Source organism: Moschus berezovskii, chromosome 4, assembly GCF_049115385.1.
Source record: "Moschus berezovskii isolate FMDL1 chromosome 4, NW_MosBer_1.0, whole genome shotgun sequence".
NCBI lineage: Eukaryota > Metazoa > Chordata > Mammalia > Artiodactyla > Moschidae > Moschus > Moschus berezovskii.
The window spans coordinates 51,610,438-51,636,455 of NC_142463.1; the positions used below are offsets into that span (position 1 = coordinate 51,610,438).

Below are 26,018 nucleotides of genomic sequence, written 5' to 3' on the forward strand. Positions count from 1 at the left end.
TGTCACGTGATAAGCTAAACAACTTGCCTTGTTTATCATCTTCCAATTCACTCTCCGAGCATCCATCAGCCTCAAGTTTCACATTGTCATCAGCATCTGGTGCCTTCCACAAAGAGGTTTCACTTTCCCTTTCAGGGTCTAAATGATCTTTTTCATCATCTGAGGGTGACTTTGACATTTCATACATTTGATGATCAGCCTGTCCTTCTTCATTAGCTTTCTCATCTTGTTTCTCCTCGTCTGCTTCAAAATCTTCTTCATATTCTGAGAAAAGAAAATCTCCACTATGAGAATGAAAACAGAATCCCTAATACTGAGCCCATTTCACTTTAATGAGGACTTTGACTCCATTATCCTCTGTTCTCTGGGCCTTTCTTCACTTCTTTTTCACACAATTAGTGAACATGGAAAACTAATAGCAAATGATCAAAGATAGCAATCAGTTACATATACAAGAGCATTAAAGAAATGAAGCTCCAAATGACAAGCCTGAAACCTAATAAAAGCTCATTTTCAAATGGACATCGTCATCTACAATAACCAAAATGGACAAGAGAAGAACTTGATAGAAAACAATAAATTAGAAATAAATTAAAAATGAAGAGAACAGGATTATAATAATGAAAGTTAATTTGAAGATCCAGTGAGGTCATATTTTATAGGAAGAATGTTCAAAATATTTGGATATCAAGTTAATGAATAGTGAAGTAGAAAAATTCAATTAATCAAGCCCAAAGGCCCTGAGAAGTAACACTGTGAATAGTAAATTCTTTGAGAGCATCAAATGGACATCAAAAAGGCATTATGAAGGATTCTATACCTGGGCTAGAACTGAAATCATATGCATTATTCATTCCTACAATCAATAAAATAATTACATTCCAAGGATAAAAATTCATATAAAATAGAATATTCCTGTCACAATCATAAATTTGCTTCATTCCCTACAGAAGTGTAACACATCTGCAGCAGGAAAAGGAATCTGTCACATCAGATAAACGCCATCTGTCCCTTGTGGTTATAATTTTTCACCTTTCATATTTAATTATTCCCCTTTTTCTTCCACCAAAAACTAAAAATCTTGAAGTGACAACATGCCAAGGATAGAGAGCAAAAGGATTTCATGCAGAACCAATTAAGCAAATAAACAATTATCTTCAAAATAAAGATTACAGGGAAAATAAAGGTTTCCCTTTTTCTGTGTTTTAGTTATTAGATAGTCTGGTTTCTTCTCCAGTGGTGGGGGCCTCTTGAGTAATTACTTGAGAGTGGTCCACTCTGCCACAATGAGAGACACTTAATTCAGAAATGCATGCCCTGTGCATATGTAGAAAGCTCTTTTCATGCAGAGAAGGTACAAGGATCATGTTAGAAAAACAGTGAAATCAAAAACTGTAACTAAAAAGCAAACTAAAAGAACTGGTGAGAATATCTTCATGAAAAAGAGCTAATATGTAGAAAGAGAAATGCAAATTATCAGTAGAACAAAATTATAAAATAAGCAAGAAGATGAAAAATTTAGTTTATATTGCATAATACAAACAGAATGTACTAATAAAAACAAATATCTTGATTCAAACATTTCAGGCCAAGTAAGAGGATAACTCCTCACTTGGTCCAGTCAGGTTCTCTTTATTGAGAACTTACCATGTGGAAGAGGATAAAATTGCAAGATAAAAGACATTACAGTAACACAGCACCTGCCTATCAATGGAGCTCCAATTTTTGTAGAGGAAATAAGACATAGACGCACAAGAATACTGTACTCATATTTGAATAGTTTTTATCCATGACCCTCAGCAAGTTTAGTTTTAACACTATTGGGCTTGATTGCTGTAGATATGGACTCTTGATTAATAACATGAAATAACATCAAATAAATGTAATAGAGTCAAATTTAAGAGAGAAAAGTCATTCAGAGATTGTGAAAGACTTCCTAGGGAGTAGCTGAAGTTAGCCACAGAACACACACACAGAGAAACACATCAGAAACAGATATTTGCTGCTGGTCATAGGATAAGCAGGGACAGATAGTACATGAATAAATTGCTTCAATTTCATCAACTATTCAGTTCAATTCAGTCGCTCAGTCGTGTCCGACTCTCCGCGAACCCATGAATCACAGCACGCCAGGCCTCCCTGTCCATCACCAGCTCCTGGAGTTCACTCAAACTCATGTCATCAACTATTACAGAGTGGTAAATATGAGGGTTTTGGAGTCACACTGCCATGTGTCCAGGTACCAGTTAAACACAACTGTGTGACCTCAGTCAATTTGCTGAATATCTTTAAGTTTCAGTTTCTTCATTTATGGTATGCCTCATAAAACTGGGGAATATTAAAAGGAACAATGCTTAAAATGTGCTTAGTATAGTGCCAAGGAAAGTAGCTACCTAACAAATATTGTTTTGTTGTTTTAGTTGCTAAGTTGTATCTGATTCTTTTGTGACCCCACGGACTGAAGCCTGCCAGGCTCCTCTGTCCATGGGATTTCCCAGGCAAGAATATTGGAGTGAGTTGTCATCTCCTTCTCCAGGGGATCTTGCCCACCCAGGGATCAAACCCTGGTCTCCTGCACCCCCTGGTCAGGTGGGTTCTTTACCACTGAGCCCTCCCTCAGGGAAGCCCAAATAAATATCAGAGATTAGTAGTAATTGTGACTGATTGGGGAGTGGAGGGAGTTGGGAGTAGAACAAGAGAAATCACACACAATGTGTGCTATATTGACAGCAGTACACTTTCATGGTGGCACCTGATTAAAAGGAGAGAAGTACAGTGTCCATCCACAATTAGGACACGATTGCAGTTATATTATTGAAGCAGAGGAAAAATCCCTGCATCCTGTTTGGCAGGAGCTTCAGTGCTTTCTCTCAAATAGGAAATTCAAGGCTGCCCCAGCTTTGTTCTGTCATCACAGATGACAGACTAGATACTAGTCTTCTATTAACCAGGAGCTGCTCTGCATTAGCATCAGAGCTCAAAACAACTCCATCTATCTACTCATGTTTTCAGTACGAATGAACTAGTGGCAGGCTTTCTGGATCCTTTTTCATAATTTCTTCTGTTTCCCCATCTCATCTTTATTCTCCCAGAGAATGTAATTAGGTTGTTGTTTCAGTTCAGTTCAGTTTGTTTACCATCCCCACTAATGAGGAAGCAAGTCAGTGGAAGGTCAACATCAATCCAGCCGCAACTCTGCCTGGCTGACCTCCACACAGGCTTCTTGCTGCCCTGACCATCAGTGTCTGTTTTACAGAGAGCTGAAGACTTTATCAGCTTTTTCTTCTTTCTTTTAAATGGAAATGGGCATTTAAAATCCATTTAGAAAGATCTTGAGAAAAGCTGTATTACAGGCATAAAGTATGCTACTCATAGCACTATTTTGGTTTAAGAAAGAAAGTACAGAAATTGAACATGGCCCAAATAAACATACCTATATATCCTGAAATAGATGGGGAAAAAATGGAAACAATGACAGACTTTATTTTCTTGGGCTCCAAAATCAGTGCAGACAGTGACTGCACTATGAAATTAAAAGACTCTTGTTCCTTGGAAGAAAAGCTATGACAAATCTAGACAGCATATTAAAAAAGCAGAGACATCACCTTGCCGACAAAGGTCCATATAGTCAAAGCTATCATTTTTCCAGTAACCATGTATGGATGTGAGAGCTGGACCATAAAGAAGGCTGAGCTCTAAAAAATTGATGTTTTCAAACTGTGGTGCTAGAGAAGACTCTTGAGAGTCCCCTGGACTGCAAGGACATCCAACCAGTTAATCCTAAAGGAAATCAACCCTGAATATTCACTGCAGTCAACTTACTGGGTATTAAAGGTAGCAGAGTATGCCACCACACACTATGCCACTTGGGCATAAGGATTATTTTGAGCTGAAGGCAACGGAGAAGTTGTAAACAGAAGAGCTCTCAGCCCTCATCCTATTTCCCTAAAAACAAGGCATAAATGTTTCTCTAATTTTTTTTTTTAACTGTGCTGGGTATTCCTTGCTGTGCGAGGGCTTTCCCTGGTCGCTGAGAGCAGGGGCTACTCTCTACTTGTGGGGCACAGACTTCTCACTGCAGTAGCACCTCTGATTGTAGAGCAAGGGCTCTAGAGTACATGGCTTCAGCAGTTGTGGTGCACGGGCTTAGCTCCCCCTGGAAGCATTTGGAATCTTCCTGGACCAGGGATCAAACCATGTACCCTACACTGGAAAGTGGCTTCTTAACCACTGGACCACCAGGGAAGTCCCAGGACATAAATTTTGGAAGGTGTCTCCCCTTTCCTCTCTCCCAGGAAGGACAGAAGTTAATCATAGGAGGCAACTCTGATCCTTAACAGCTCAGAGACGGCACGAGAGAAATCAACATAAACGTCACTGAAACTAGCCCTTATATAACGTTAGTTTCCACATAATATTTGCTTTCCCACAATTCGCTGTCCCTGGAAGCCCAAAGTCCTTTTCCTTTGCCTTGTCACTTCTTGAGTAAATGTATTATTCGTCTATTAGATGCCATATAAGCCCAATTTCTAATCACCACTTTGAATTACTCCGCTTTGAGTGCTCCCATTCATATGCACAATGCACCTGCTAACAAACTTCTGTTTTCCCTTTTTTGATCTCCTATTGGTTTTATTTACATGGACACAGCTAATGAACCTAAGATGGGTAGGGGGAAAGTCATTTTTCCTTTCCTACAGTATGAATCCTAGCTCTCTGCTTTCTCTCTGTATGTCTGAGCCTTATTTTCTTAAAATGGAGAGAGTAATAATATCTACTGGAGAAGGCAATGGCACCCCACTCCAGTACTTCTGCCTGGAAAATCCCATGGATGGAGGAGCCTGGTGGGCTGCAGTCCATGGGGTCGCTAAGAGTCGGACACGACTGAGCGACTTCACTTTCACTTTTCCCTTTCATGAACTGGAGAAGGAAATGGCAACCCACTCCAGTGTTCTTGCCTGGAGAATCCCAGGGATGGGGGGGCCTCGTGGGCTGCCATCTATGGGGTCGCATAGAGTTGGACACGACTAAAGTGATTTAGCAGTAGCAACAATAACATCTACTATATCAAAGGAAAGCTATGACAAACCTAGACAATGTATTAAAAAGCAGAGACATTACTTTGCAGCAAAGGTCCATATAGTCAAAGCTTTGGTTTTTCTCATAGTCATGCACAGACATGAGAGTTAGACCGTAAAGAAGGCTGAAATGTCTTAGAATTGATGCTTTTGAACTGTGGTGCTGAAGAAGACTCTTGAGAGCCCCTTGGACAGCGAGGTTATCAAAGCAGTAAATCCTAAAGTAAATCAACCACGAATATTTATTGGAAGGACTGATGCTGAAGTTGAAGCACCAATACTTTGGCCACCTGATGGAAAAGACCCTGATGCTGGGAACGATGGAGGACAGGAGGAGACAAGGGTGACAGAAAATGAGATGGTTGGACGGCATCACTGACTCAATGGGCACGAGTTTGAGCAAATTCTGGGAGATAGTGAAGGACAGGAAAGCTTAGCATGCTACAGTTAATGGGGTTGCAAAGAGTTGGACATGACTTAGCAACCGAACAACAGCAACATCAAAAGATGAGGACGTGTATATATACAAGGTAAGGAGATAGATATATACACACATACATATATATGTATGTGTGTGTATGTTTAGAGGGGAAATAAAGGAGGAGAAGGAGGCAGAAGAGGAGGATTAGAAGGAAGAAGATGCAGAGGAAGGAGGACAGGAGGGAAGGGGAGGGGAGAAGAGGGAAGGCAAGGGAGGAAAAAAATTAAAAAAACAAGAAATGCAGAGAGGCTCCAGGACCCCAGGCCTATATTTACAAATGTTTTCAGTTATGGAATTTTCTTTCATTGTATAATCATATTGGCTGTGCCTTCCTGATGCCAAAGTATCAGTTTCATCAGAGCAAATACATCAGTTCAGTTCAGTTGCTCAGTCATGTCCGACTCTTTGTGACCCCATGGACTGCAGCACACCAGACCTCCCTGTCCATCGCCAGCTCCCGGAATTTACTCAAACACATGTCCATTGAGCCCATGTTGCCATCCAACTATCTCATCCTCTGTCATCCCCTTCTCCTCCTGCCTTCAATCTTTCCCAGCATCAGGGTCTTTTCAAATGAGTCAGTTCTTCGCATCAGGTGGCCAAAGTATTAGAGTTTCAGCTTCAGCATCAGTCCTTTCAATGAATAGTCAGGATTGATTTCCTTAGGATGGACTGGTTGGATCTTATTGCAGTGCAAGGGACTCTCAAGAGTCTTCTCCAACACCACAGTTCAAATACATCAGATACTGAAAAAAATAGACGAAATTCTGGTCTCTCCCTGCAGAAGTGAACGGAGCCTCTGCCCACACAGATACAAACTCTTCCCTGCCTCCCCTACAAGCACCTCCAACCTCCTGGAGTTAGGCAGCCCTCCTCTAAGACAACTCACACAGAGTGAAAGTGAAAAGTCGCTCAGTCGTGTCCAACTCTTTGCGACCCCATGGACTATACAGTCCATGGAACTCTTCAGGCCAGAATACTGGAGTGGGTAGCCTTTCCCTTCTCCAGGGGATCTTCCCAACCCAGGGATAGAACCCCGGTCTCCCACATTGCAGGTGGATTCTTTACCAGCTGAGCCCAACTCAACAAGGGAAGCCCAACTCACATAGAACTCCTCACAAAACAATGGAAGAAGGTGATCAGCGAGAATCCCCCTTGCAACAGAGTTGCCTGAGGATCAAAACTGAGTAACAACATTTAATGGATATTTTTGCAAATTTTCATAATTACACTCTAAAGACTTCAACAAAACAACAGCAACAACAGAAGAAAACAGTATCATGCGTTACCGTATTTAAATATGTTTTCTTGGTCATCTTCCCAGACATCTTGCCCTGGTTTTTCTTTACATTCCATTTCTTCGACAGCAGTTCTCACTTCATTGAGCCCTGCGTGTAGTTCTTGAGCTGAAACAATGACTGAAGCTGAGGCTTTGCTCCCCTCCATATCTCTCCTTCTTGGTATCAGGTACTCTCTATCCTTCCTCAGTTTCCCCTCACCCTTCTTCTGTCCCTCTCTTTTCTCAGTGTTCTTTTCTTTCCTGGGTTTTGGAGAAGTTGTTTTTTTGTCAAGGCCCATTGCAATAATGCACCTAGGAAAAACATTAACATAAAGAGTGATTAATCTTTATACACAGCAGAACCACAAAATCTTTAAACTACCTCTGTTACCCCAGTAAGAAATGTTACAAGAAACATACTTATCATAGTGTACATAGTTAATTACAAATTAACTACTTTTTCCTTATTAATTTAACAATCTTGTAAGTAAACACAAAAAAATCCTAAGTTTTACCTACAATAGTAAACAAGAAAAGGAAGCAACTTAATAATTACGAATTATAGTCTCAAACTAAGCTTTGTGCCTTAAAGTATATTTTTGGCTCTATAACAGAGCCAGGTAAAGAGATAGATAGATAGATATTTAAGTCTTTAAATTAGAATTATGTGATAAATGGACATTCAGGTTTATCAGTAAAAGGAAGCTGAGATAAAAGTTATCAGAAGACATAATTCAGTCTTTGATAATTTACTATTCCAACATCACAATCAAAAAAAGACTTACATATAAGGTTGAATCTAAATAATTGATTTTTTTTTTAAGAAATACAAATATTTTTGCACCCTTTAAACAAATACTTCAGGAGCCTGAATGCTTATTGTAATAGAACTGTCATCATTACTTTTAGAATGGTCTTTTGAAGGCTGTGGGCTTCCCTGGTGGCTCAGACAATAAAGAATCTGCCTGCAAAGCAGGAGACCTGGGTTCCGATCCCTGTGTCAGGAAGATCCTCTGGAGAAGGGAATGGTAACCCACTCCAGTATTCTTGCCTAGAGAATTCCATGGACAGAGTAGCCTGGTAGACTACAGTCCATGGGGTTGCAAAGAGACACAACTGAGCAACTAACACATAACAACTTTGAAACCTGTACCACAATATTTTGTTAATTTTTGTTCACAATAAGTTTTTGTGCTTTGAAAATGGCAATAATCTCTAGAGGTCATATGGTCATTCAAATTCAAATCTGGTGAGCCAGCAGATGATATGAATGTATTAAGACATTAAAAAATATTTTTAAAAATCAGTTATAAAAAAGTTAAGATCAATAAATTCTTCTATAGTTTTTTCCTGTTTCTCAAGATAATATCAAAATAGGAATTGTAATTATGATAATACACAATAATAAATATGATGACTATGATAACAATAAAAGTATCAAGTGCTCCTTCTGTGCCAATCTCTTTGCTAGGTACTTTGTATACATGATCTTATAGGATACATTCCCCTACAGACCAATTACTTAAGAATTATCATCATCACTTTATAAATGAGGAAACCGAGGCTTTAAGGGTTCCATGACTTGCCCAGGTTCAACCAGCAGGTTAGTGATGAAACTGGATTTCAGCTCAGGACTATTAGACTCCATCACCTCACACTGAAGTATATCCATATTAATCAATTACAGCTACAGTCTTCTCAGATGACTGCTTATACAGACAAATGTCACATGGCTGGGCTTACCACCAGTGCAAGTTCTCACACTCTCACCAGAAACTAACACAATGTGGAGAAGTTTTTACCAAGGCCTAGAGACAATCTGTAACCCGAAACAGGTGCCTGGTAGTTACTGGTCTCCTTAGCCTCCTCTAGAACTTCACCCAGTTCTTTCTCTCCATGTCACACAACTCTTTGTGAACTGAGCCAATTAGAGCGGGATTAGAATGTAGTCAAGACTTGTCAGTCCAGGAAGAATCAAAACAATATGTAAAAATCTGAAAATTGCCTCAGTGTCAATCAAAACTGATGGCAATCTCTTCAAATAAAGATCTCACTAAATTTCAGCCATCCCTAGACTAGCAGTAGCAAAAAGAGGGCTTAGTTATATCACTTATCCTTTCACCGTCTCCCCATAAAATAAGGCTAAATGGATAGGCACTCAAAGTAACTATCAGGGGCTGTGAAAAATGGGATAATAAGAATACACTTACCTCACCCATATTAGCATGATAAATTATTTCTCAACTATAATGATGATATACCTAGCACATTGCTTTCCTTGGAATAAAGGTGTCATGAATCTTCAAAGACTATGATTACTAGCATTGCCTTCTGTTCAAGCTGTTCTTCCCTTATCAATGGCAACACCAAATCCATTGATTTGGAGCCTCTGATATGCTGTTACTTTTCGTTTATGTTGTGACTGTGTAGAGGCTTTGATGCCTCCCTACTGCCTGTGCAGACGTTTTATGGCCCATCTGCTTAAGGGAATTAGACAAACAAAGTGGGTAACATCTGTGCTCTCCTCGTCACTGACTACCTATTTGACTTCTGAGTATAATTTGAGGTGTTGATTCTGATTACTGAAGCTCAAAGCAGTATGCATTCTACTTGGTTAGGCAATTTTTCTTCCTGTGTTTCAATTTAGCAACTGAAAATAACCACCATGCCTCTTCAAAGAGGTCCCATGATTGAGGGATGGGTACCAGTGTGGAACCTCCACACTTTGGTAATGAACACTGCTGAACTTTTCTTGTTTTCTAAGGACCTCAGAACAGGTAATTCCAAATCACTTATTAAAAATAGAACTCCCTATTGTTTTAGTTGCCCTCCTTCTCATAATAAAAGTTCAAGGAACCAGTATTTTTTAAATGAATTAAAATGAACTTCATTTTTAACAAACTGGGGGAAGCACATCTCTCAAAATAACTAAAGAAAGGTATTATTATGGGTGTGACAAAAGTTACAGAATATTATAAGTGATATCAATCTCCTGAGGGATAGTTTTCAACTTTCACTGGAGTTCTTCAGTGTTGATGCTTCTGGAATAAACAAAGTCATCTTAAGTAGAGCAGAGCCAAACAAGCAAGGCTGTAGCCCTCACTGGTCCATCCCTGCCCCATTTAAACCAATCTGCATTGAATTGGCTTTCACCTGAGCTGCAGTAGGGAAACATGAAATGATACCATATGTTCTACTTGGGACATTTCATTTGGAGAAATGATTATGAAGCTAACAAAACATTGAAAATCAATGTCCTATGAGAACTTTGCATTTTAGTTGAGGGTCAAGAGTTACCTGGAGTAACAGGCAAATTCAGCCTTGGAGTACAAAGCAAAGCAGGTCAAAGGCTAACAGAGTTTTGCCAAAAGAAAGCACTGGTCATAGCAAACACCCTCTTCCAACAACACAAGAGAAGACTCTATACATGGACATCACCAGATGGTCAATACTGAAATCAGAATGATTATCTTCTTTGCAGCCAAAGATGGAGAAGCTCTATACAGTAAGCAAAAATAAGACTGGGAGCTAACTGTGGCTCCGATCATGAACTCCTTATTACCAAATTCAGACTTAAATTGAAGAAAGCAAGGAAAACCACTAGACCATTCAGGTATGACCTAAATCAAATCCCTTACAATTATACAGTGGAAGTGACAAATAGACTCAAGGGATTAGATCTGAGAGACAAAGTGCCTGAAGAACTATGGACAGAGGTTTGTGACATTGTACAAAAGGCAGTGATCAAAACCATCCCCAAGAAAAAGAAATGCAAAAAGGCAAAAAGGTTGTCTGACAAGTCCTTACAAATAGCTTAGAAAAGAAAAGATGCAAAAGGCAAAGGAGAAAAGGAAAGATATACCCATTTGAATGCAGAGTTCCAAAGAATAGCAAGGAGAGATAAGAAAGCCTTCCTCAAATCAATGCAAAGAAATAGAGGGAAAAAATAGAATGGGAAAGTCTAAAGATCTCTTCAAGAAAATTAGAGATATCAAGGGAACATTTCATGTAAATATGGGCACAATAAATGATAGAAATCTTATGGACCTAACAGAAGCAGAAGAAATAAAGAGGTGGCAATAATACACACGAACTATGCAAAAAAAGATCTTCAACCCAGATAACCACGATGGTGTGATCACTCACCTAGAGCCAGACATCCTGGAGTCTGAAGTCAAGTGGACCTTAGGAAGCATCACTATGAACAAAGTTAGTGGAGGTGATAGAATTCCAGTTGAGCTACTTCAAATCCTAAAAGATGATGCTGTGAAAGTGCTACACTCAATATGCCAGCAAATATGGAAAACTCAGCAGTGGCCATAGGGCTGAAAAGACCTGTTTTCATTCCAATTCCAAAGAAAGACAATGCCAAAGAATGCTCAAACTATTGCACAATTGCACTCATCTTACATGCTAGCAAAGTAATGCTCAAAATTCTCCAAGCCAGGCTTCAACAGTGTGTGAACCGTGAATGTTCCAGATATTCAAGCTGGATTTAGAAAAGGGAGAGGAACCAGAGATCAAATTGCCTACATCCATTGGATCATCAAAAAAGCAAGACTGTTCCAGAAAAACATCTATTTCTGCTTTATTGACTATGCTAAAGCCTCTGACTGTGTAGATCACAACAAACTGTGGAAAATTCTTAAAGAGATGGGAATACCAGACCACCTGACCTGCCTCCTGAGAAATCTGTACGCAGGTCAAGAAGCAACAGTTGGAACTAGACATGGAACAACATACTTTTCCAAATTGGGAAAGGAGTACATCAAGGTTGTATATTGTCACCCTGCTTATTTAACTTATATGCAGAGTACATCATAAGAAATGCTGGGCTGGATGACACACAAGCTGGAATCAAGATTACAGGAAGAGATATCAATAACCTCAGATATGCAGATGATGACACCCTTATGGCAGAAAGCGAAGAACAACTAAAGAACCTCTTGATGAAAGTGAAAGAGGAGAGTAAAAAAGTTGGCTTAAAACTCAAGATTCAGAAAACTAAGATCATGGAATCTGGTCCCATCACTTCATGGCAAATAGATGCATAAACATGGAAACAGTGAAAGATTATTTTTTTGGTCTCCAAAATCTGCAGATGGTGACTGCAGCCATGAAATTGAAAGACACTTGCTCTTTGGAAGAAAAGCTATGACCAACCTAGACAGCATATTAAAAAGCAGAGACATTTCTTCCCCAACAAATGTACGTCTATGCAAAGCCATTGTTTTCCAGTAGTCATGTATGGATGTGAGAGCGTATATAGAAAGCTGAGCGCCAAAGAATTGATCCTTTTGAACTGTGGTGTTGAAGACTCTTGAGAGTCCCTTGGACAGCTGTCCATCCTGAAGGAATCAGTCCCGAATATTCATTGGAAGGACTGATGCTGAAGCTGAAACTCTGATACTTTGGCTACCTGATGCGAAGAACTGGCTCATTTGAAAAGACCCTGATGCTGGGAAAGATTGAAGGTGGGAGAAGGGGACGACAGAGGATGAGATGGTTAGATGGAATCACTGACACACGGACATGAATTTGACTAGGCTCCGGGAGTTGGTGATGGACAGGGAAGCCTAACATGCTGCAGTCCATGGGATCACAGAGTCGGACACGACTGAGTGGCTGAACTGACTGACTGAATAGACTTTACTCTTAAATATCAAAACCATTTTATTTGTTGATGTCGTTCAGTCGCTAAGTTGTTTCTGACTCTTTGAGACCTGATGGGCTGCAGCATGCCAGGCTCCTCTATTCTTCACTATCTCCCAGAGTTTGCTCAGATTCATGTCCATTGAGTCGACGATACTTTCTAACCATTTTGTCCTCTGCCATGCCCTTCTCCTTTTGCCTTCTATCTTTCCCAGCTTGAACATTTCAAAGAAAGAAGCTAGAGGAAACCAAGTGAAATCATATAAAGAATTGTACAGATGCTCGTAAGAACTGAATAGGAGAGTAGATGCCATCAATCAGATTTTGGTACTGATTATTAAACCTCCATATAAAGTGTTTAGGACCAAACATTTTATAGCTTGGATTTATACAGCAATTCCCCGTGAGTGCTGCGTGTTCACACATGTGTGATTGTATAAAAACTCATTAGCTTTCCTGCGAGTTAAACAAAAATGTGTTAAATGACTTGCCCACAAATATGGAGAATGCATATTTGACTTGGAACAGAAAAGCAACTGCAGGTACATCCTCAGCACACCTCAGCATTCCGACTACTTGCCCTAGACCATTCACTGTGCCTCTTGTACATCTTCTCTCACCTATAATTTCTAGATTCTTCCTCCCTTAGCTTTAACCTCAGCTGATAAATTCTTGTTTGACCAGAAAATAGAAACAATCAGCAGAGAACTTCCAGGTGGTTCAAAAACATCCACCAATTTACATCTCTCTCGGCCTGATAGCCATCTTTCTTCGTGTTACTTCATCTAAGGCTAATACCTCCATTTGAGCCCCAGATCCCATCTCTTCCCATCTACTCAAGCACTAAATATCTCCCTCTATACCATGCCTGATCAATGCTTTCCTTTCCTCAGGTATTAATCCTATCAATCAGCTTTTAACCATATTATAATATCTCCAATCTTAAAAAATAATAAGCCCCTCTTGGGCCCCTGCATCCTCCCTCCTGGCTGCCACTCAATTTCCATCCTTCAGAGCAAAACTATTTAATAAGAGCTGTCTATAAACTCTGGCCTCAGCTCTTCTCCAATTGTATATTAAACCCACTCCAATCAAACATGCATTCCTACCACTCCCTTAAAGCAACTTGTGTCAAGATCACCAATAACCAACACATTACCAAATCATGCTCAATCCAGAGTCTTCACATTGCTTCACCTAGCCACACCTTGGACCCAGTTGATCATGCCTAATTCTTTAAAAAATTTTTTCATTTCCAGGATATTGCTTTCTCTAGGTTCTCTGTCTAATCATTGGCCTCCCTTCCCTAGGCTTTTTTCCTGGTTCCTCTTTATCTTCCTTCCCTTTGATGAAAGTGACAAGAACTCATTACTCAGACATCTTTTCTTACTGCCTTCCATTCTTAAGCAGATTTATCCTATCTTATGACTTTAAATGCCACCCATATGTAAACCATTCTCAAATTTATATCTCCAGCCTGGACATCTCACCAGAGGCCAGATTAACTGATCCAACTACTTAGTCAACATTTCTACTTGCACATTTCATAGATGTCTCCAACTCAATGTATCTAAAACCAAAATGCCTTTCTTCCACTCCCAAACCTACATCTTCCAGTCTTTCCTGTGTTAACTGGGAATCTTTTGAATCGTTCAGGCCAAAAACTTTTCAATCACTCTGACTCTGCCCTTTATCTCATGCCCTGCATCCAATCCATCAATAAATCCTATAAACCCTACCTTCAAAATTCATCTAGAACCTAATTTCTTATAACTCTTTCCACCATTCTCTTGCCTCTAGATTAAAGTAGTTTCCACCATTTCCCCACCCTCCCTAGTTTATTTTTTCCATAAGAGCTACTGTCAGATCATGACAGGCCATTGCTCAAACCCTACCTTAGAGGCTTCCCACCCCCCTCAGAATAAAAGTCAAAGTCTTTGCAGTGACCACAGGACTCTGCATGACTTGACCCCACTGTCTCTCTGACCTCATCTTCTATCACTGTCTCATTCCTCCTTTGTGCTCTGACCACACAAGCTTACATACACCAAGCATAATCCTGTCTCACACCCTTTGTCTATGCTTTTCCTCTGCCTGAAAACCTATTTTAAAAAGGGAACATTTTTTTTCTGGTTTCTGCTTGAAAGACATCAGAGAGGCCTTTACTATCCATCCTACATAATGGAATACTGCCTTCTGACCCTTTTACCCCTTGCCATTCCTTTTATCTCCCTTATCTTGTGTTTATCACATTTATCACCATCTCATATATATTAAAAGAAGACAGAGCACCAAAGAATTGCTGCCTTTGAAGAACTGTGGTGCTGGAGAAGATTCCTGAGAGCTCCTTGGACAGCAAGGAGATCAAACCAGTCAATCTTAAAGGAAATCTACCTTGAATATTCTTGAAATCAGTCCTTGAAAGGACTGATGCTGAAGCTGAAGTTCCACTATTTTGGTCACCTGATACAAACAGCTGACTCATTGGAAAAGTCCCTGATTCAGGGAAAGACTGAGGGCAGAAGGAGAAGTGGGCATCAGAGGATGAGATGACTGGATGGCATCACCAATGCAATGGATATGAACTTGGGCAAACTCCAGGAGATGGTGAGGGACAGAGAAGCCTAGCATGCTGTAGTCCATGGTGTCACAGAGAGTCAGACATGACTGGATGACTGAACAACATACATTAATTGGTTGGCGTACTATTGCTATATTGGCATTGATTTATTGGTATATTACTTGCACTTCCCCAATCAGAAGGCGCTCCATGGGTCAGATTCTTTGGTTGGTTTACTCCCATGTTCTATCTTGGCACAGAATCAATTGATTCTCCATGAGTACTTTCAGGAGAAAGTTAAACAAAGCTTGCAAGAAAATCTACTGATCTCAAATAGAATGTCCAATATGAAAACCGATAAATAGTAGTCAGAACTGACCTGTTTATATGTATTTTTTACACCTGAGATTGAAACTAGTGGCATGAAAGTGATCATTGGGCTACACAATAATGAAGGCATACCTCTAATATATATAACCTATAATGTTCAATTGTATAAGCTGGATGCTTGACACATGCTCTGGAGCTCAGCCCAAAATCAATTACTAGGAGGAATGAGGTGGGAAAAAAAACCTCCCTCTTTCTCTTTAGAAACAGAACTTAAGCATCACGAGGAAAGGAAGAAGTAGAAAAGAAATAGAATTTGAAACACTACCAGCTTTTATCCCCACTATATAATACAACTGAAAATCTACTTTTCATCTTATAATTTTAAATACAATGCACAGGATTGTGATAAACAACCTTAACCTTAGATATTTTAGGCTCATCTACATTAATATGATTCTTAACAAATTGTGCTGAGAAATACATCAGTAAAAGCATACAAAGGAGCATGTAGCAAAACTTGCCCTCTACCAAAGGAAATTTGTTTCCATACTTGTAACAAGGAGATGATCTCTCGACACACACAAACCCGAAGTAGCCTCGTTTGCCTCCAAGTCTGGAACCTTTTCGATGCTTATATTCACAGCAGGAGCTTAACCTGTTCACCTGTATCCCATTCAGGAAAAAGGTGAGGCTGAAGGGGAAACCTTGGTGCCTTTTGGAAATAAACTGAAAGGTCTCTGGAATTTAAAAAGGAAATACATTAGTGAAAGCAACTGACCTTGAACTAACCTGTTCTAAATCACGTTTTTCTGGTAGATAAGTACAATATTATTTTCTAGATCTCCTTTGTTTTTTTACTTGAGGACAATTTTTAATCACAAAAACACATTCTATTACTTATATATATAGTATAACAAATACTCCAAGATATTATAAAACTCTTTGACTGATAATAAAATAATAAAACCTAAAATTATATGAACACTTAATATGGCCAGACATTATGCTTGATTACCTTGGATGTATTATTTCTAGACAACCATATGAAGTGTGGATACTACCATCATTAGTTTCTATAATGCAGAAATTTAAGTTTAGATGGATTCAGTAATTTAGCCAAGATCATACGGTAAGTGGGAGAGTCAGTGTTTGAATCCAAACATCTCTCTGGACTCCACGCCTCTGTGTTGCTATGCTATCTACCAATAAAGCACATAACGAAAGGTGACTATGAGCTCAGCAATGCGTCTATGTCACTCTCTTTTAATTCAGTAGTGTTTTAAAATAAATTTATTTTTTAGCTGTGACTCAAAACATCCTGATACATGTATGGATGAGGCAGAATCATTCTATCTTCAGTTCATTCTCAGTTCTGCCTAGATTTGAGATCTTCTTGATCCCCTACCCACCCAAAAGTCTCACCAATAAATTAAGAACCACTGTTTGTAATTAGCAGGTTTTAATCATGCCATGTCTCTATAATGCTCTTTGAAGAAGTCTCACCCTAGACATTCCAAAATCCAATTCTCTAGGCAAGAATACCAGGGTGGGATGCCATTTCCTCCTCCAGGGGATTTTCCAAACCCGGGGACCAAACCCATATCTCTTGTGTCTCATTCATTGGCAGGTAGATTCTTTACCATTAGAACTACCTGGAAGCCCTCTAGCAGGGAAGAACATGCCATAAGTAAACTGCAGTTTCACTGTCAGTGGAGGATGACTTGATTTGGAGAAAAAAGAAAACCTAAAAAACTTTGGTCAGTGGAATTATGAGTAATCTACAATCTCAGAAGCAAATTAACAGGGAAGGTCAGAGGTTCTTCTAACCATGAGATTGTAGTTCTAATTAGAGCAAGCAACAGGTCAGCAGACTAGCCAGAAATTTAACAGGGAGATACAGGCCATAAGGCAGGCACAGACACATTAAATAAGCTTTCCACACATCCCCAGCTAACTGGAAGCAGCACGGATTGAAGCAGGCCCAACCTATTCACACAGCCCTGTCCTACTGGGAGCTTGCACCTGTGCAAAAAGGAAATATGAGAGCCTGGTGGAAAGTAAAAGTTGAAACAGACCTGAAAACTGTCAGAACTTTGAATGTACTCCTGAACCCACTATAGCAGGTTGAATCAGTTCAGTTCAGTTCAGTCGCTCAGTCGTGTCCAACTCTTTGCAACCCCATGAACCACAGCACGCCAGGCCTCCCTGTCCATCAACAACTCCCAGAGTTTACTCAAACTCATGTCCATCGAGTTGGTGATGTCATCCATCCATCTCATTCTCTGTCATCCCCTTCTCCTCCCGCCCCCAATCCTTCCCAGCATCAGAGTCTTTTCCAGTGAGTCAACTTGTCACATGAGGTGGTCAAAGTATTGCAGTTTCAGCTTTAGCATCAGTCCTTCCAATGAACACCCAGGATTGATCTCCTTTAAAATGGACTAGTTGGATCTCCTTGCAGTCCAAGGGACTCTCAAGAGTCTTCTCCAGCACCATAGTTCAAAAGCATCAATTCTTCGGCGATCAGCTTTCTCCACAGTCCAACTCTCGCATCCATACATGACCACTGGAAAAACCATAGCCTTGACTAGACGGACCTTGGTTGGCAAAGTAATGTCTCTGCTTTTTAATATGCTATCTAATAGCCAGGACATGGAAGCAACCTAGATGTCCATCTGCAGACGAATGGATAAGAAAGCTTTGGTACATATACACAATGGAGTATTACTCAGCCATTAAAAAGAATGTACTTGAACCAGTTCTAATGAGGTGGATGAAACTAGAGCCTATTATACAGAGTGAAGTAAGCCAGAAAGAAAAACACCAATACAATATACTAACGCATATATATGGAATCTAGAAAGATGCAAATGAGAACCCTGTATACGAGACAGCAAGAGACACAGATGTATAGAACAGTCTTTGGGACTCTGTGGGAGAGGGTGAGGGGGGATGGTTTGGGAGAATGGCATTGAAACATGTATATTATCATATGTGAAATGAATCACCAATTCAGGGTCGATGCATGTTACGGGATGCTCAGGGCTGGTATGTGGGGATGACCCAGAGGGAGGATAAGGGGAGGAGGGAGGTAGGAGGGGGGTTCGGGAGGGGGAACTCATGTACACCCAGGGCGGATTCATGTCAATGTATGGCAAAACCAACCAATATAATATTGTAAAATAATTAGCCTCCAATAAAAATAAAAAAAAAAAACCAAAATATGCAGAATATCCACACACACACACAAAAAAAATATGCTATCTAGGTTGGTCATAACTTTCCTTCCAAGGAGTAAGCATCTTTTAATTTCATGGCTGCAATCAGCATCTGCAGTGATTTTGGACCCCAAAAAAATCAAGTCTGACACTGCTTCCACTGTTTCCCCATCTATTTCCCATGAAGTGATGGGACCAGATGCCATGATCTTTGTTTTCTGAATGTTGAGCTTCAAGCCAACCTTTTCACTCTCCTCTTTCACTTTCATCAAGAGGCTTTTTAGTTCCTCTTCACTTTCTGCCATAAGGGTGGTGTCATCTGCATATCTAAGGTTATTGATATTTCTCCCAGCAATCTTGATTCCAGCTTGTGCTTCTTCCAGCCCAGCGTTCCTCATGATGTACTCTGAATATAAGTTCAATAAGCAGGGTGACAATATACAACCTTGATGTACTCCTTTTCCTATTTGGAGCCAGTCTGCTGTTCCACATCCAGTTCTAACTGTTGCTTCCTGACCTGCATACAGGTTTCTCAAGAGGCAGGTCAGGTGGTCTGGGATTCCCATCTCTTCCAGAATTTTCCACAGTTTATTGTGATCCACACAGTCAAAAGCTTTGGCATAGTCAATGAAGCAGAAATAGATGTTTTTCTGGAACTCTCTTGCTTTCTCCATGATCCAGCGGATGTTGGCAATTTGATCTCTGGTGCCTCTGCGTTTTCTAAAACCAGCTTGAACATCTGGAAGTTCATGGTTCACATATTGCTGAAGCCTGGCTTGGAGAATTTTGAGCATGACTTTACTAGCATGTGAGATGAGTGCAATTGTGTGGTAGTTTGAGCATTCTTTGGCATTGCCTTTCTTTGGGATTGCAATGAAGACTGACCTTTTCCAGTGGGTTGAATAGTGCCCTCCAAAAATTCATGAATACTCAGAACTTCAGAATGTGATCTTATTCTGAGATAGGGTCTTTGTAGATATAATCAGGAAAGGCTCAAGATGAGATTATCCAGCATTTGTTTTGTCCTAAATCCAATGACTGATGTTCTTATAAGAAGAGCAGAGGACACACACCCACACCCACAGACACACACACACACACACACAGATATGCAGAGAAGAATGACATGTGAAGATAGAAGCACAAGTTGAAGTGATGACGCTACATGCCATAAAACACCAAGGATTTTGCTAAGGATCACCAGATGTTGGAAGAGGCAAGGGAAGATTCTCCCCTTAAGCTTTTAGAGGGAGCATGGCCGTGCTAAGACCTTAATTTTAGACTTCTGGCCTCTAGAACCACAAGACGATAAATTTCTATTGTTTTAAGCCACCAAATTTAGAGGCATTTTCTATGTCAGCCCTAGGAAACTAATAAACCTACAAACAGATTCATTGGCATAAGACAGAGGGTATACTGGCTCAAAGTGTTTACTCTGACAAATCATTGGATGATCACTAAACTATGAAAATACAGAGACAAGCCTAAGAGATTAGCCTGAAAAATATAAACAAAATTAAAAATAATCAGAGCAGAGACATTAATGGCTATATACCAAGGGAAGAGGGTATGAACTTCAGATTTGTTCTAGATAAGCTACTAAACAACAACAAAACCAAGAATAACTTTCCAGAGGGAAAGTGGAATTCAGAATCCACAGCTGCTATAATACATGATCTAAAATGTCAAGTTTTCAACAACAACAACAACAAAAAATCTTCAAAGATAAATAGAAACTGGAAAGGGTGTGACCCATTCTCCGGAAGTGAAAGCCATCAAACCCACTCCTAGGACGTGGCTCAAGAGAAATGGCAACTGATGTCTACACAGAAATCTTGTCTTTGTATACTAATAATTACAGCATGATTTATAATAGTCCCAAACTGGGAAAAGTGCAAGTGAAGTGAAGTCGCCCAATCATGTCCAACTCTTTCTGACCCCATGGACTGTAGCCTGTCCGTGGTATTTTCCAGGCAAGAATACTGGAGTGTGTTGCCATTTCCTTCTCCAGGGGATCTTCCCAACCCAGGAATTGAACCCAGGTCTCCTGCAGGAAGACTCTTTACTGTCTGAGCCACCAGGGAATCCCACCAGGAAAACAATACAAAGGTCCACCAATTGGGTAAATGAATAAAATGTGGTAGATCCACAAAATAGAATATATGCAGTGCTATGAGAAGAGAGCAACTATTGATAAATGCTACAGTGGATGACTCTCAAAAATACTATAACCATGGCTGATTCATGTTGATGTATGGCAGAAACCAAGACAATCTTGTAAAGCAATTATCCTCCAGCTTCCCAGGTGTCCCAATGGTAAAGAATCCACAAGCCAATCAAGGAGACACAGGTTTGATCCCTGGGTCAGGAAGATCCCCTGGAGAAGGAAATGGCAACCCACTCCAGTATTCTTGCTGGGAAATCCCATGGACAGAGGAGCCTGGTGGGCTACAGTCTATGGGGTTGCAAAGAGTCAGACACAACTTAGTAACTAAACAGCAACAAAAAATAAATTAATTAAATTTTAAAAAATTATATACAGTAAGTTTAAAAACCCTATATGCTAACTGAAAGAAGCAATATACAAAATCCTACCTATTGTATTATTTCATTTACAAGATGTCCAGAGAAGGCAGACTTGTAGAACCTGAAAGCAGATCAGTGCTGCTCTGGGGCTGCCTATGAGAGTGAGGATTCATTGTCAAAGTGCTGGCACAATGGAAAACAGTGATAATGACTGCACAGTCCTATAAAATTCCTAAATATCAGTAAATTGTCCACCTAACGGTGGATGAACTTTATGGAATGCAAGTACGCCTATTTTTTTTAATTTTCTAAAAAAATCAACATATAATAACAAGTAAAAAAAAAATAGTTAACATAAGTCAAGGTACAATAAAATACTTCAGTTTTTTGTACAGACTAAACCATGACCAATCAAGAGAGAGGGATAAAACAGAATAGAAGTCAGCTGAGAAAACTTCACAACCTTAATCTGAATCTTAAAAGATGGGTAAAGATTTGAATTTAAAATACAATTTTGAATTTAAAATTATTTGTCCTGTTACAAAGAAAAGAGCACAGGAAAAGATCAGATAACAGTGTGTGGTGGAGGTGGGAAGAGGAAGAAGAGGGACCAGTGAAGCAGTTGCTGTGTTTGTGAAGAAGTAGTGAGGGATGCACAAATAGTTACAACAGGATCAGGTTGTGGAAATATAAGAAAATGGGGCAGAAAGGGGATTATAAGAGAGCCAGAAAAAAGTTACTTTGTTCTTCATATCCACATGAACCCAGGAGGCCAACATCTGCCTTATTTGAAAGGATGAATGGTAAATAAAACTGCTGTGAAGAACTGTACTCTTAACAAGTAGCAAAAATATTCTGTGACTTCACAGGTGTACATAATACACAATCAATCTATGGCCTGATGTCTAAAATCAAACTGCAAGACATCATGAATCACTATGATAATAAAAGATGTGCTTGCTATGTTCCTAAATAATTGTATTGTTATGCTCATCCAACAGCAAGACAAATTAACAAATGCCACATTTTTAATGAGTTTACTGCTCCAAGCATAATGCTAAAGGCCCTTTTTCTTAAAGCAGAAATTTTCTAAAAACCTATTCACATTTCACTGAATCACACACAGCTTTGATTTGTAAAAGGGCAGATTCTTTTCAGTCCAGCTAAATTGCTAAGATTGCTGAACTACAAGTCAAGTTGAAGCCACCCAACTTTTTCAGTTTTGAACAATTACTTGCCTAGCAATCAAGGGCAAGCTGAGAAAAAATTATTGTGTGGACAGGATTCAATTATTTAAGTCCCTATTCCATCCTATTATTTAAGATTGTCCAATGACATAACATAAAGTCAGTCTTAGGATCAATATGCATGCAAAATAACATTTAGCTGTGTAACACTCTCCAGTAACCTTTTGCAATCTTATCACACAGTGTATATCATCTCCCAGAAAATCTTTCAGCCAAGTCTTTTTCTGTTTTCAATTGTATGTACATTTTCCAACAGTCCAAAAGCCATTATATATGAATTCTGTTGAATAAAGTGTGATCCAAGACCCAGGAAAAGTTTCATTATGATAATTCCAATTTGAGGCTACAGCTAATTTTAGAAATTCTTCTAATAGTTGAAAATGATACTTTCAAAAAATAAGTGCTACCATTTATCATTAGGGGTTTCATAGCCCTCATGTTATGAAAATATTTGAAACCCTTTGCTACTGAGAATAGCTAACTGGGGCCAGATAGTATTTAATACTAAACAACAGTCTTGACCCTAGTGTCGGGGAAGGGTGGAATCAGCTCTCAACCCTGGTCAGAGCTGGGAGTGTGACTTTGGGGAGGTCTGTACCTCTGATCCCTCTCATTTTTCTCATTTACGCAATAAAAGGAACGAATTCGCAAATGCTATGACAAAATAAAGTAAATTCTATTTCAGGCAAGTACATAAAATGGGAAAAATAATTTCTAGCATTATTTTTTAAAAGAAATTTTTTACACTTTTATAAAGAAAAATGTTTTTCATTATAAGACAATATATATATTTCATTATATAATTTGATATGCATATAATTATTTATAATATATAATATTTTACTCTAAATTAAAACCAACATTCAAATGTTTATCCTTTCTTATGTTGGAAAGTTTTCAATATTTTACTCTTAAATGTGTATAGTTCTTTTTAAGTGTTAGAACTTTTTAAAGTTAATAGTCACTGTTTTTGATTGATGAGGGAAATCAGAAAAGTCAAAAGTAACAATACCATGCTTGCTCCCAACTCCTCCCTTCAATCTCTAAGTCTATATCTAGATTACTCAAATATAAATATTTCTTTTAATCAGTAAAAGCTCTATCACTTTCTAAAGAGTTTCTTAAGCAAGGAAATAACAAACACAATCTTATAACAACACTTCCTTTTAATTGCAGTTCCACAGAACTAAATTTCAGTGTGTCAACATTCAGAAAACAAAGATCATGGCATCTGGTCCCATCACTTCATGGGAAATAGATGGGGAAACAGTGGAAACAGTGTCAGAATTTATTTTTTTGGGCTCCAAAATCACTGCAGATGCTGATTGCAGCCAGGAAATTAAAAGACGCTTACTCCTTGGAAGGAAAGTTATGACCAACCTAGATAGTATATTAAAAAGCAGAGACATTACTTTGCCAACCAAGGTCCATCTAGTCAAGGCTATGGTTTTTCCTGCGGTCATGTATGGATGTGAGAGTTGGACTGTGAAGAAAGCTGATCGCCGAAGAATTGATGCTTTTGAATTGTGGTGTTGGAGAAGACTCTTGAGAGTCCCTTGGACTGCAAGGAGATCCAACCAGTCCATTCTAAAGGAGATCAATCCTGGGTGTTCATTGGAAGGACTGATGCTAAAGCTGAAACTCCAATACTTTGGCCACCTCATGCAATGAGTTGACTCACTGGAAAAGACTCTGATGCTGGGAAAGGTTGGGGGCGGGAGGAGAAGGGGACGACAGAGAGTAAGATGGATGGATGGCATCACCAACTCGATGGATATGAGTTTGAGTGAACTCCGGGGGTTGGTGATGGACAGGGAGGCCTGGCGTGCTGTGATTCATGGGGTCGCAAAGAGTCAGACACGACTGAGCGACTGAACTGAACTGAACTGAACAGAACTAAATATTGACCAAAAAACACTTTGGTACAATATGTGAAATCCTATATTGGATATAAAAATTATCTTATGCTAACAAACATGGATTTATGATCAGAGGGAAATGAAAATGTAATAAAAGGATTTAGCCAAAGTTTGTACTGCATTGTTTAGGTGTGGTCTACCCTGAATGTTACTAGATTTGTGATTTTACCTCAGCATACTTCTAAAGAACAAATTGCCAATCTAATATTTTTCTCTTAGAATAATGTATGATATAATTCATTCAGTTCAGTTCAGTTCAGTCGCTCAGTCGTGTCCGACTCTTTGCGACCCCATGAATCACAGCATGCCAGGCCTCCCTGTCCATCACCAACTCCCGGAGTTCACTCAAACTCATGTCCATCGAGTCGGTGATGCCATCCAGCCATCTCATTCTCTGTCGTCCCTGTCTTCTCCCACCCTCAATCCCTCCCAGCATCAGACTCTTTTCCAGTGAGTCAACTCGTCGCATGAGGTGGCCAAAGTATTGGAGTATGGCAAGCCAAATAGTTAACTTGTAATTTGGGGGACAGTTATTTGTGCAACATTTTAATGATCATATATCTACATCTCAAGATTAATCTGTTACTGGGTTAAATCACTCCAAATTCTTTCTTCCACAATCTGCAAGAGTAATTGCTGCTTCAGTTTCAATCATGGAGCAGTAAATCTGGATTTACTTTTAGGCAGCTGGTTTATAAGTCCCTGGATATGCATAATTTCATAGAGTGATTGAAGTCATTTTGACATTATACCAACAACAGCTTATCTATAGCATCAAGTGCAAGCAATTAAAAAATTCACATTTTATGTTTACCTTTTTCAAGTAGCTTGCCTGTGTAGACACACAGGTTTTCTCCACCACAGTGCTGTTGATAAACTTTTATTTCATCCCGGAAATCTGGGTGATCATAAGCTAGGTGCACATTTTTCCCCAAATAGATCATTGTAATAGCTGCATTACTATGCAGTGGTGTTTTATGAATCCTTCTTGAATCCTAGAATAAACAAAAAGGGGGACTTATTAACTAATCTCCTTCTAATCAGAGTGTGATGACATTGTAATACAAAGACTACAAAAGGCTATTTTTATGTACCTAGCAAAACCTTTATAACATGTCAACATATACAGTGCACAAAAAGTCAACCCCATTACAAAATAAATACCCTTAACAATTATAACATATATACACTTTGGTTTTGTATTTTTAATGTAAATTCTGGGGATCTGGACAAAGTTTGTCACCTTTTAGCTCATGTATGTATCTTTTTTTCATGCAACAAAAACATCAGTGATGTGAAGAGGAAAACTACTCTTGGTTCTTTTAGCTGGTTCCCAAATAAAAGTTTAAATCAAATTAATTAAATAAATATTGGTGACAAAATTTTATTCTAATCCAAATTGACGTTAACTGAGATTTAGCAATTGTTTTTGTAATTGCATGTTATATCTTTATGCTTGTGCATTGACAAGATATCCTTCCCTGAGTTTATTCTATGTGAGAGGGAGAGGCATACATTTGATTCTTCCTGCAGTCACCCTGAGGATCAAGAATAATATATGTCAGATATTTGGGATTATCCAGTTTAATAGGAGTCATTCAGTTCAATGAAAAACCAACACTATCAATATTAGCCTTAAATAGCAAACAATATACCCAACCAAAAAATATCACCTCATAAGCCTATCTGATATTCTATGGCACTGACCAATTTAAATTATGTATAAAATAA

The 26,018-nt window shown here is 39.1% G+C and overlaps 1 protein-coding gene across 1 annotated transcript in view; it reads right to left on the minus strand.

Moving 5' to 3' along the window:
* ERICH3 (glutamate rich 3) overlaps window positions 1–26,018 on the minus strand; it is a 125,308-nt gene that overhangs the window by 30,384 nt on the left and 68,906 nt on the right. The window contains exons 8-11 of the mRNA XM_055403336.2: window positions 25,102–25,282; window positions 15,931–16,117; window positions 6,849–7,150; window positions 28–264 (exon numbers count right to left, since the gene is read on the minus strand). Coding sequence (XP_055259311.2) covers window positions 28–264; window positions 6,849–7,150; window positions 15,931–16,117; window positions 25,102–25,282 — 907 coding nt within the window. The remainder of the gene's footprint in view (window positions 1–27; window positions 265–6,848; window positions 7,151–15,930; window positions 16,118–25,101; window positions 25,283–26,018) is intronic.